General features: G+C 49.9%; 1 protein-coding gene across 2 annotated transcripts in view; it reads right to left on the reverse strand.

Moving 5' to 3' along the window:
• Positions 1-7,548, reverse strand: part of Plxnc1 (plexin C1) — a 154,150-nt gene extending 146,602 nt beyond the window's left edge. Inside the window, exon 1 of one of the 2 annotated variants that reach the window (NM_018797.3) lies at positions 6,050-7,378. In NM_018797.3, the coding sequence (NP_061267.1) occupies positions 6,050-7,111 (1,062 nt within the window). In that variant the 5' untranslated portion in view covers positions 7,112-7,378. Of the gene's footprint in view, positions 1-6,049 lie in introns of both variants that reach the window. The other variant, XM_030245180.1, reaches the window with a different exon arrangement.
• Positions 7,549-13,067: the final 5,519 nt, after the last annotated feature.

The raw sequence follows: 13,067 nt of genomic DNA on the forward strand, positions 1-13,067 counted from the left end.
TGGGACCCTGAAGTGGCACTGCATAGCCTGCAGGCAGCTCAACAGGTTGAAGAATTCATTTTCTAGGTCCCTCAGGTAATCTAAACCTCTTCTAGACAGCTTGGCTGGTCTCTGCCTCTTTCAGGCAGCTGGTGGGGTCCAGAGTCTTCTTCGTAGCTTGCTTTGTCTGAAAGTCTTGTAGCTCAGCTTCCAGTCTGGTAGGGAGGGACCTCATGAATCTGGTCAGCTTCAGGGTCTTCCTAAAGCTATTTCGAGTTGTTTGTCTTCCTGATTCAGGAGCTCCCCAGCAGTATGGAATGTTTATTTCAATCTTGTAGGAAACTTATACGAATCCAGCCTTACTCCACTTCCAGAGTCTCTGATTTAGTAATTCTATGTTAGGTCCAAGAATTTACATTTCTAGCAAATCTCTGGGTGATGTTGGCACTGGTGGTCCATATACCACATGTTAAGAAACACTGACCTACAACAAAAAGCTCTTCCCTCTAGAATTGGAATGTTGTTAGATCAACCACAGAAATACCAATCACGGAGGTTTCTATGGCCAAAGATGCCTCCCACACTTGTAACACAAGCAGTCTGGCTATTGCTATGAAGAGCCGGGAGAGTAGATAGGATAGCATCTAACCCTGAAGCTGAAGAGAAGGAATCCTAAACACATCAGCTATTAAGAAAAGGAAGACGAGTAAGGGAATATATGGTGACCAGAACCAGGACAATATTGCCGCTAAGTATAGAGTGCATTTATTTCCAATTTGATCCTCCAAGAGCCGTCACTTGTTCATTCAATAGACACTTCTTAGTGTCTGGCTGCACAACAGATACTGCACTAGGTACTGGGGCTTGAAGAGGTAACACTCATGAAGGTTATTTACAGGCCCAAATGCCAAAAACAATATTAGCAAAAAAATGAATGGCTGAGAAACCACACGGGGCACCAGACAGTAATTCAGATGGTGAGAGATGTAAACTCAAAAACTCTGTTCCCAAACAAGGATTCTCTGCTCCATCACCTACAAACAGCTGGTCTTGTCTTATCAATTGGAGCCTCGCCTGCCCCACACAGGATAGGCTGAACACTAAAACTCATCGTCTGTGGGGACTGACTGTCCACAGCAGTGGCTAAAAACCCAGGTCCTAGAGCCCGATCACATAAGCTCTAAATCCTTCGCTATTTGCAAACTAGGAACCTAACCGAAGCTCTCAGTGCTTCAATTTTCTCATCTATAATCATCATAATAACTAAAGTCCTTGCCTCATATGGTGACTGAGAATCAACAGAAAATAAGGCATGTAAATTGCTCTGCACAAACCCAGCCATGATAACTGCTCAGAAGATAGCAGCTATGATTGCTTTTTCCCACTTTCTAAGTGGGCTCCATCATTACACTTGTCCTGTGTTAATCCACCCCTTGCATGTCAGATGTGTGTAAAGGTAAAATTGCCCATCTAGTCTACAGATGAAAAAAAAAAAAGGCTGTACAGAATCATAACAAAAACTGAAAGGGTAATAAACACAGGAAGACTGTATTTTGAGGTCAGCGGGTCACACTGCCAAGTAGAACTGGGCTATCACCTCACAGTAGTGACATGCGTCTTGGCTGTGGTTGGTGGAGACTATGCAATCATCTTGTGGTTGCATATCTGCATGACAACTGAATTACATCAGAGTTGTGTGAGTGTGAAGAAAGGGGGGGTGTGTACATATCTACCTGCAACAGATAGAAAGAACTAAAGAATCAATGCTATAAGCCAAACTATGAGAAAATACAATAGCCTCTACAGAGGGCTAACAGTTGTATTTAATCCATAGGCAACCCTAGGACCCAACTGAGGCAGCCAAACAAATCTAGCATAATCTATCTTCACAGACCCAAACACACCTTTCGGGAATTCCTGTGCCAGAAGGGGTGTAGTTAAATTAACTTCATAAACTAAAGCACATAATTAAAAACATTCACTTCTATATTAATCTAAACACAGGTACATTGTAGAACATAATGAAGAAAATAAGCCATGTAATGTTTTAAAGCTCAACATAAAATTAGTGGCAAATACTGTCTTCAGAAGGTACCCTCTACTCTCAAAGTCACATTGTAGACCAGTGCTACTCAACCCTCCTAACGCTGTGACCTTTAATAGTTTCTCATATTGTGACACGCCCCTTCCCATAAAATTATTTTCATTGCTAAGTTCATTACTGCAATTTTGCTGCTGTTATGAATTGCACTATAAAGACACGCTCTCTGACATGGTGACCCCTGCAAACGGGTCATTCACCTCTCTCCCAGAGGGTCGCGACCCACAGGTTGAGAACCACTGCCCTAAGGGCAATCATTTTCTGCCTTTTTAAATTAGGGAACTTTCAGGGGACATTTCCAGAAGAACCAGGATGGCCAAAAGAATACAGAGCTATATACCAGGAGGCCTAGGTTTGAGCTTCAAGACTTTGGCATTCATGTTGTTATTGACCATAGCTTCTTCAATCTGGAAAATGGGATGCTTTTCACAGAACCAGCCTGTCGGGCTTGCTGAAGGACTCACGGAAGCATCATTTGGGGAGGGATATCAGTTAGGGTTTCTATTTGCTGGGGTCAAACAGTATGATCAAAAGCAAGCTACTAAGGGAAGGGTTTGCTTAAAGTACACTTTCACCTCATTGTTCACCACTGAAGAAAGTCAGGGCAGGAACCTGGATGCAGGAGCTGATGCAGAGGCCATAGCACCACAGCCAAGTGTTGCTTAACTGGATTGCTCAGCCTGCATTCTTATAGAACCCAGGAGTAGCAGCCAGGGGTAGCCCCGCCCACAATAGGCTGGGTCCTTCCCCATCAAGCCTTTACTGAGAAAATGCCCTACAGGCTTGCAGGCCCACAGTCCAATCACATGGAGGTTCCCTCCTCTCAGGTGACTTTAACTTGTGTCAAGCTGTCACAAAACTCTCTACGGGAGGGCCTGTTACTCTGATGCCCATCAGGGGCCTCAGAGAGTGGGCCTGCAGAGATTGGCCATTATGGTGGGCTTGGGGTCTGCAGCTAACGGATGATCTCTGTGAAAGCACACACTGAAATTTGGTGGCAAGGTAAGAAATAGGAGGAGAAGAAGGAAGAGGAGGAGGAGGGGGAGAGGGAGGGGGGAGTGCCTTGTGTGTGAAACATTGAGTACACACTCGTTGCATCTCAGAAATTAATCCTCAGCAGGGACGAGAATGAGCAGTTGGGAGATAAGAGACCAAACACTGCCTGGCCAGTGCCATCATTACCATGGGTTGGTGGAAGATGGGCCATACAGGTACCAGCTGGCAAGGGAGGGGATAGAAGAAGGCAAGCAAATCTAGACACTTGAGCCTTGGCAGCCTGTGAATTGCTGATGAAAAGAAGGAAAGAAAGAAAATCGGGGTGGGAGAGCCTGTGTTTGCTAGGAAGGGTTAGCTGTTGCAGTCTGCTGGGGCTCCCTCTATGGAGTGTTTCAGGTCCAACTCCTGTTTCAGGCACCTATAATTCAGCACGCCTCTCAAAAACACATTCAAGACCCGAAAAAGAAATGCAATCTCCGTGACAACATTCTCCGTGAGTGACAACCGAGGCCACACTGATCCCATGACCCCATTAAACAGGGTTGCAACCTGCTATTGTCTCTTTGCTGGCACAGTCGGTGGCATCCAGCATAGCTCACAGGCTCACACAAGCAGGCCATCAAACAAGTATTTGTTGAGTTAAGTATCTTATCTGCCTATTTAATTGGTTAGCAAATTGTGGCCTTTTTTCATCAAAACTACCACCTATTTTTTTTTCATTCAAATGTTCTTAAAATGCAATCCCATTAAAGCTTTTTAATGCATTCCAGGAGCAGAGAGTTTACTTAAATGAAAAGAGAGAGAAAAGAAAAGAAAAGAAAAGAAAAGAAAAGAAAAGGAAAGAAAAGGCAAACTCCCAGCTCCCACCTGTGCAGCCAAGGAAAGCTATTGTTTGAACCTGAGTATATCATTTAACTTGGATGACAAGCTCAGAGGGTAGAGACCCCATCTTTCAGAACACACAGCTCTGGGCGCCCTGGGAGTTCTCAATAAATAACAGGAGCAAGAAGCACTGTACAGGGACCTGTTTAATTAATTATTTATTTTCCCCCCTATTCCAGATTTTTGGCAGCCTGTGTTTATCCCTTGCTTGATTTCCAAGGGGCAGCTCTCTCTCAGGAAGAAGGATAAACAGCTCTAGACTAATCCTGCCCCTCCCCATCCCGATGCAAGTAGGAACACCTGATTGAGCCAAAAACTGGCTTTTGAGTGTATTCAGGATGCATGCTGGGTTTGGAAGGAAACCGAGTCCTCCAGTACCCACTAGGTAGATGCAGTCAAGAGAAATGTTTTGGCTCTGCACATCGACACAGCTGTCAGATGGCAAAGCTTGGACTTCCGTGGTAGTTACCTGCTGTGGGCCTCTGAGCTGTTGCTGTTAACCCCACAGACAAACTGCCTAACACTTAAAGTAAAATGGGGGCGCGTGGAGCGTGGGGGGGGGCAGGGGAGGTTTCAAGTCTTTCAACAGAGAAGTAAAAAAAAAAAGGCAGTGATTTACCAAACTTTAGCGATTAGATTATGAAGATATATAAAGGAAGATATTAAATATTAAGTTGTATGCTTACAGCAAGGCTAAACCATTGGGGGGGGGGGTACAACCTGTGCTCTTTGTGTATTTGCTAATGTATACTAGTAGTGAAATTAAATGGCTATGTGCTTGCCCTAGCAGAGAAGGAGCGAGTGACCGGAAGCCTTTTTTTTTCTCCATGAATAATAAGACTAATATTTGGTAAGGTGTGCTTTGCAGGGCGGGAGGGGAGTGCCTTTCTACCCGCATATCAATATACCTTAGGGGAAATGTTTCAAGGCACCCTGGTACACAATAAACGTACATGCAACAGTTCTCCACTCCAAGACTCCCCACCACTACCACCCGCCTTCCTCCTCGGATTCATTTTACAGCAAAACAATAGCAACTCCTGTAGCCCTCCGTTTCTGCTCTTTGAATCCTGTCCAGTGATTAAGGAGGCTCTCAGCAGGCTTCACTCTCAGGAGCCATATGCAGAGTTACTTGCCAGAAGCCTTGGGAGGGCAAAGGCCTCTGCAGAAGTACACAAAGCCTCCGTAATCCCCATCAGCGAGACCCTCTTGAACTGTCGCTTCATTTTCCGGTCAAAGAACTGTCAATCTCGAGATTTCAAGCTGTGGCTGCCCTGTGAGCCCTGAGGGGAAGACCTGTGTCTTTTGCCTGGTTTAGGCACAGCTCAAGGGTGGTGCCAGAGAGCCCCGCAATCTAGTCTGGAAATCTGCAGCCCAGAAACTGCCTGGAGCACCCCAACACTTTCCAAACCGCCCCCCCCCCCACACACACACCCGGTTCTCCTTTTCAGGGCGAGGCTTTGTACACCATAAGCTGCCTCCTAGGGTTCTCTCCACCAGGTTGAGACCACAGCCACCCTTGGCTAGCCACAGCCCCGCCCCCTCGCGCTGGTTCAGGCTGGGCGGTCTGCGAGCGGCTTTTGCACCATAGCATTTATTTACCAGTGCGGAGCAGGCCACAACTCTACAGACCACATCACATAGGTTGCAGCCAGAGATTGGAAGGTGGGGTGGGTGGAGGGGGGGGGCACAAAGGCCGGGGTGTGGCGGCGAGTCTTTTAGGTTCGATAGCTTTTTCTGTAAGGGCATTAGTAACTGTTAGCTCAAAGGGTCAAGCCCACATGTCCACTGAGACTCTGGTCTGGAGAAGCGGTTAGGAACAGAGGATAGCCCGGGCCCGGGGGGTTGGGGGGAGCTCAGTCCTAAACAAGCGCCCGCATTTGTACTAAAAAGATGAGAGGCAGCCACTAGAGTTTTGAACCTCCCTCCAATCCTCCCCGCTACCCCGTCACCCTTTCTACACGCTCCCTTTGGGGACCCCAGACTGTGCTTTAGAGTAGCCTGCAATCTCGGCCAGTCGGTGGTGTAGTGAACCTGAGACTTGGTAAGTGTCACCCAAGACTCCATCTGAACCCCGGGGGCTGGACTTACGCAGTTGTGCTCAGTCGCTTGAAAGTCCCAGCTGCAGCTCCTGGCGTGCGCCTGGATCTCACTCATCCTGAAGAGGCAGAGAGCCGTGGTGGCGGGGGAGCGCCTCTCCTGGCCCTCTCCAGTGGCCGCGCTGAACACGCCGGCCCAGATGTCCACAGCCTCCACCAGGCTGGAGGAAAGCAGTAGGCGGCGGCCCTCAGGGTGGCCGTGGTCGCAGTCGAGGGCAGCCTGGCCCTGGAACAGCACCTCTGTGCTCTGCGCGATGCGCGCCATGCTGGGCCAGCCGGTGGCAGCGCCACTCGTGTAGTTGTAGGGATAGTAGGGGAAGTAGACACTGCCGTTCCAGAGAAAGGCGTCCACGAAGTGCAGGCTGCCCGCACTACCGCGCAGTTTCAGGCGGCCCAGCTCCTGCGTGGCCAGACTGCGCCCCTCCGTGTTCTTGAGCGCGATAGCCGTGTCGCGATCGGATGCTGCGGGGTTGCAGCGGTTCGCGGTCTCCGGCTCCGGCAGCACATAGGTGGCGGCCACCGCCAGGTACCAGAGGTCGGTGCCACTCGCGCGGTACACCACACCAGCCGTCGAACCCTGCGGGTGACATGACACCACCTCGGTGCCGTTGCGCAGGGAGCTGCGGTTCAGGTTGCCCAGGGGCCGCACCTCGCAGGCGCCCCGGTCGAAGGTCCAGCCGGTGAGCAGCAGCCCCTCGAGGCCGGTCGCCCCCTCGCGGTAGGGCAGCAGTAGCTTGCTGAAGCTGCTCCCGGGCCGGGGCCGCGCGGGGGGCGCCAACGAGACGGGCTCCGTGCAGTTGCCCGCTTGGTCCCGGTATAGGCGAGAGAGCCTGTTCTTCAGGCTGTAGTCCAGCTGGTCCAGGCAGCTGCCGCTCGCCACGAACACGCCGTCCGCCCGGCTCGCCGCGATGGCTCCGATGGCTTGCTCAGATCGCCACACCGGCTCGTCCGCGCCCCGGGCGGGCGCTGCCAGCGCCAGCAGATAGGCGATCAGGGGCAACGGTGCGGCGGGGTACGGGGGGCGCGGCGGCGTCTTCCTCCGGGAGACCTCCATGGGGCTAGGGGGGCCGCCCCCGGGCAGGGCGCGCGGCAGCTCGGGCAGCTCAGGCGCGCGGCGACGGAGACGCGGGCGGCGGTGGCGGCGGCGGCGGCTCCTGCGCGCGCTCGGGCTCCCGCGGCCGCCCCATCCCCGCGGCTCGGCCGGGAAGGAGTGCAGGGAGGACGGCGCGCGGCGGGCTCGCTCCGGCAGCCTGTGCCGCGGCGGCAAGCCCTGCGCGCTCCGGAGACGCTTCCTCCTCGTCCGCCTTCGCCGGAGAGTTCCTCTGTGCGGCGCGGGCGCTCGCGGGGAGGCGCGGAGGGGAAGGGAGGGGACGGGCGGAGGGGAGCGAGGCGGGCGGGGAGGGCTGGAGAGGTTGGGTGCGCTTGTGCGTTTCACTTTCCCATTGTGAAAGTGGGATGCAACTGGCCCCTTCCTCATCCTCTTCCTCCTCCGCCCTCCGCCTCTCGCCCGCCCTCCCTCCACGCCCATCTCCCCTCCCTTCTTGATTCGGTGAGATCGGGAGGAGGGAGGTCTCGTAATTTGGGTTACTGTGTAGGTGGCCTCTTTCATCTATTCATAACAAAGCTGAGCCGCCTGCCGCGGCCGCCGCGGCTGCCACCATCGCCCCTTGCTCGCCCCGGGTTCCCCCGGCGCCGGAACCGCGCACCGAGCTGGCTCCCGCGCTCCCCAGCCCGCGGGGCTGCTCCAACGCCCGGGTTTTGTTTACGAGAGCAGCCCCGGGCAAACGCGAGGCTCGCGGAGCCAGGACCCAGGGTCGAACGGGTTGCGGCGGAGGCCCAGGGCTTGAGCCCCTGGGAGGCTGCCAGGGCGGCTGACAGGTGTGGAGCGGCGGGAGGGGGGCCTGAGAGATGCGCCAGGGGGCTGGGGCCAAGCGGGAGGCGGCTGAGGGGGACCAAGACGCCCCTGTGACCGGGGGTGGGTTTCCCTCGGTCAGAGTGAGGTAGGAGAAAGGCGCCACACTCTCGTTGTGGACAATCCCTCGGGCCAGAGCTCTCATATTTGAAAAGGCTCCCTGGTCTCCCTTGGCAACGGAGTCCCAGGCTCTCAGATATAGCACTTAGAAAGTTCTGCTCACTATCTAACCCTAGTGACAAAAGCTAACATTTATTGAGAACTTGCTCCGTTCTGGGCATAGTTCTAAATGCACCATGTAGATTTTGATTCACTTGATGCTTGGGACAAACAGTATTAATTAGTGACTTGTATCAACCCTACTCGGCTTTTGAGAAAGGTCTTGGAGAAGCTATGGAACCTGCCCGGGTACAGCTGTTAGCAAATAGCACAGCAGAGATTCGAATCCACACCTCACACCGGAGCCTCTTACAGGTTTCTTGCTAGTCCAGTGCCACCTGTGGCCACTAAACTACACTCCCCAGAGAATAAAGGCAAAGGTACATTGGGCTCAGCAGCCAGGGCTCGCATCTCAAGAGTCCGGAGCTCTCTTATGTTTCTAGAGGGGCTCCCTCCACCACTTCATCCAGGTAGCAACTGTCAGCTGGGGTGCTCCCCCCTTCCCCCACCTCGCAAGCCACCGAGAATTTCTGGAACAGAAAGATCACTGTGCTCTGGGGAGCAGGCAAGCTCATGTTTTCTCAGAAGTGGGCTTCCCAGAGGCAAGCCTTGGTGCCTTCAACTCTGTGGTGAATGGAGAGGGAGCTAAAGACCCGTATGGGTCCTTAAGAAATGATCTGCATTCTTCCTAGATCTTCCTAGGACTGCAACTGGTTGCTGTGTGATCTTCTCTTCTTAGCTCCAAGTCAGCCAAGCTCTGGATAGGAATCTGTATTGTTTTTTAAGGGGGCTCTGAATGAGCTTCCTCACAGGTCACCTGCTGCAGGTTTTACACTTCCACAGAACTGCTTAGATCTGTTCCTCCCGCTGCTGAGATGGGAGCTTCGAAAGGCAGAAGGGAGGAGAAGGAACTGGGCAAGAAGCTTGAAAGTCTAATCTAGATGTACAGTACAGTATTAGGGGGTGGGTGTAGCTCAGCCAGGCCTTGACTTCCATTCTCTCTGCTGTACACACACACACACACACACACACACACACACACACACACACACTATTCCTTCAGCAGTGGCTTTTAAAAGATGGTCCGTGGCCATCTTTCCATGTGCAACCTCCTCTTTGGGGACTGGCTATCCTTGTTTCTCTCTGCTGATGGGCAGTGCCGATGCTCTCAGATGTTAGCTGGAGGTCACCTCTTCTGTAGTGTCAGAAAGTAGAGGAGAGAAAAAAGAAGCAGGGAATGTAGGTCTAGGTTGATGTTAATATGGACCTCTTAAGTGAAGCAAATCAAGTGGCTTACTTGCTTAAAAAAAATACCCCCCTCAACTCATTCTCCACCACTTGGAATATTTTAAGAATTTTTTTTGCATCACTCAAATCCGAAAATAAATAAATAAATAAATAAATAAATAAATAAATAAATAAATAGCAAAATAATTCCTCTCCAACATAGGGCATACATGCATCAGTCTCCTATAGTCACTGTGGCTGACTCACAGATGGGCTGTGGCAGTGTTATGGGCCAAGAAGCAGCATTCAATTCCATTTTGGAGATAGCCTTACTTCGCTGGTAAGCAAGCCATTTCCCTAAACCCCACAGAGTTGCTACAGTCAGTCACAGAGCATCTTGGAAGCTATTTGGATTAAACATACTCCATGGTGTGGCACGTTGCTCACTGCTCAATTCTTTGCTGCTGCATTTTGAAAAAGAAGAAACAACATCCTACAAAAATTACCAGCAAGGTGTGGAAAGGGTTCTGATGGTCCCTGCATCTCCTTAGTTTGCTGAGACCATAAGCCCTATTCCGGCAAGCAGGCTTTCTCTCTCTCCTCCTGTTTAATTGCGTGCAGACTCCCATAGTGGAAGAAACCCGAATCCATGCTAACTTTTGGGCATGAAAAATGTAGGCGATTAAGAAACCTGGAAACAGGTTCTTCACTGGTCCTGCCCCATTTTGAGCAAACGTCTTTGCCCCTTCCCAATTTTCTCCTGTACTAAAGCTCCACCTTCAGGACGCACATTCACATTTGAAAAGTGTGGGAAATATGAACAACTCTATATAAATATTTAGGCATAGGGTCTGTATTTCTTTAAAGGCCTTCTCTTAGACACACCCATCTGGCGGAGGGTCCATAGCTCACTCATCCCTCACCAATTGACTGAACCCATCCATCTTGTTGGGTGTCCCTTATGACACATTTCAGAACTTCTTGTAACACAAATGGCTGAAAACCAAACAAAAGAAGGTGATACAGATCTGTCCTCCAGACAGACCTGCTACCACGGAAACGGGCCGTTCAGATGGGTTCTGAGCAGTTGTACGCACAGCCTTTGCTAGCTGGAAAAGTCTCCATAATGAGAAAATATCCACTCCCTCAGGCACTGGAGGCAATCTGGGTTAACCAAGCCATCTACAATCAGACTCATTTCTGCTGGACAGGGCTTTATAGATTCTGTGGTTTCCTGCTGGGACTTGGGACGTTAAGAACGGCTGTTCAGTAGGCAATTGGTCACAGTCACAAGATGGTTATCATTCACATTTCACTCTTCTGTTTTGCTTTTTTTTTTTTTTTTTAACTGACCATACTTTAAAGGGCTGATTGGGTTGATGGGAGCCAGAAGCAACTAAGAATGTTAGTTCTAGTGGTCAAGAGATCCTTTACACACCCTTTCTTTGTAGCTACGATGACACCTTGCCCAATTCCACAGAGATCACATCTGTTTTGGCCTCCTGGAATTTCAGACAGGCCACCTTGCCTCTCCACAACTCTGCTCATATCTATGTGGTCTTCGGGCTGAAAACCTTATCAAAGTTTCTGGTCCCTTTTGGTGACTGACAGGAAAATGAATTGAGCCAGCTTCCTTCCTGGTCTTCAGATTAACAGATAGTTGAAAGTACACTAGAGGAAGTATCGTTTTATAGTTTGAGTGGATGCTAAGAGATGAGTTGAACACAGTTCAGCCAATAGAAGTCAGTTGAATTCAGCGCAGTCATGAGATATGACTGAGGGATCTGGCTGTGACGTCCGTCACCTCATTGATCGCAGTTGAGCTGACTAAGCTGGCTGGCCAGGTGGGCCTGCCCTTCCTCCCCCAGCATTCTTGTCTCTCTCCCTCTCAGTGTTTCTCCATCCACAGACAAGGACCATTGGTCAAGAATATCCACACTTTAAACAAGTTTTCAAGGTGTGGCTGAGTGTGGGAAGCCACATGTGCCGTTGCAGAGTGGCACTGACTACTGCTGGCCACCACGTATAAGTTTGGACAAACAACCAATGTGTACATATGCAGTAAAGTTTTTTGCAAAGACAGTGCCTGGCCCGGGCATGGTAATGAGGCTTTGAGAGTATAACTAATCAGATGTGAGACATGCAAATGAGGTATGATAATGAGGCTCTGTGAGGTACAGAGAGAGAGAGAGTAGCCAATCAGATGAGGAACATGCAAATGAGGCGTAGTGCATAACCAATCCTGGTGTAAGACACGCCTCTCCTAGGCCTATAAAAGCAGCACCAGTTCTGGGCTCGGGGTCTCTTCGCCTCTACAATCAAGCTCTCCCAATAAACGTGTGCAGAAGGATCCTGTTGCAGCGTCCTTGCTGGTCGAGTCTGGCGCGCGCAAGAGCTGAGGGAGTGTAAGATCAGGTCCTGCTGTCAGTCAACATGGCCTTGGATGGATGGATGGATGGATGGATGGATGGATGGATGGAGAGTAACCTTCTATGCTTGGTGACAGTACCCAGTGTTAGTTCCTGTAAGAAGGCTGGATTGTGTGATGGGCTCACCTCCAACATTTCAGTTGTCAGCTTTCTCTGTCATGACTCAGCAGAGTTGGATTACATATTGCTTCCCAGAAGAGTAACACTTACAGACAAAAGAACAGAGGTGGACATTCAAAACCACTGTTCTTTGCGTAAAGTCCCAACGCTGCCTTTCTTTACGGCCTGTAAGAGCCTTCAATATTATAAGGGCCTTTGGAAAGGGTGGTAAATGCCAATTTTTCTCAGAGGCTGCAGAGTCCAGGACATAAACTACCCTGGCACTCGGTGCTGTGTTACAGAAGCGGCAGGCTGGGCTGGTTAAGTTTTTGTCACCTTGACACAGACAAGTATCATCTGGGAAGATGGAATTTCAGTGGAGAATTTGCCGCCATCAGACTGGTCTGTAGCACATCTGCAGGCCATTATTATTCTTATTCTTATTATTATTATCATTATTATTATTAATTGATGTGGGAAGGACCAGCCCACTGCAGGTGCTGCCACCCTTGGGCAAAGGGTCCTGAGTTGGATCAGCAAGGGCAGAGAGCAGTTCAGTAAGCAGTGTTCCTCTATGGCCTCTGTTTCAGGTCCTGACCTCTCTTCTCCTCAGGATGGGCTGTAGGCTGCAGGATGAAATTAACCCTTTCCCCCTCAGCTTGCTTTTTGTCATGGTGTTTCTCACAGCAATAGAAAACAGACTACGGCCCTGACTCAGGAAGGTGAAGTTTCTTCCGACACTTGCTCTGCCTGTGGTGAAGGATCTGAGGCCGCCCTTGATTGACAGCAAAATACCGTTAAGTCATCAGCGACCATCGAGTTTTCTAGATCTGCAGGAAGTAGGCAAACTCATCGGCTAATTACATCTTCAGCTTTAGGACACTTCTGCAACCTGGGTGGTCTCTTAAAATTAAAATTAAAGTTATTTAATTTTTAAGTTAACTAAATTAATTGATTAAATTAATTTAAATTAATTTTAAATTAAAATTAAATTTTTTTTTATAAATAAAGATTTATTTTTGAAATGTGTGGCTATCCTTGCTTGTATTTTTTTCTTAATGTTCCTTTGAAATGAAGCGCCAAAAGGTTATTGAGGGTAAACATAAAATACTGATCCCTCTTAGGACAAAAAAAAAAAAAATCTTTTCATGTCTCTGTCATCACATCTCAGGGACTCGCTGTTA

The sequence above is a fragment of the Mus musculus genome, chromosome 10 (assembly GCF_000001635.26).
Source record: "Mus musculus strain C57BL/6J chromosome 10, GRCm38.p6 C57BL/6J".
Classification (NCBI taxonomy): domain Eukaryota; kingdom Metazoa; phylum Chordata; class Mammalia; order Rodentia; family Muridae; genus Mus; species Mus musculus.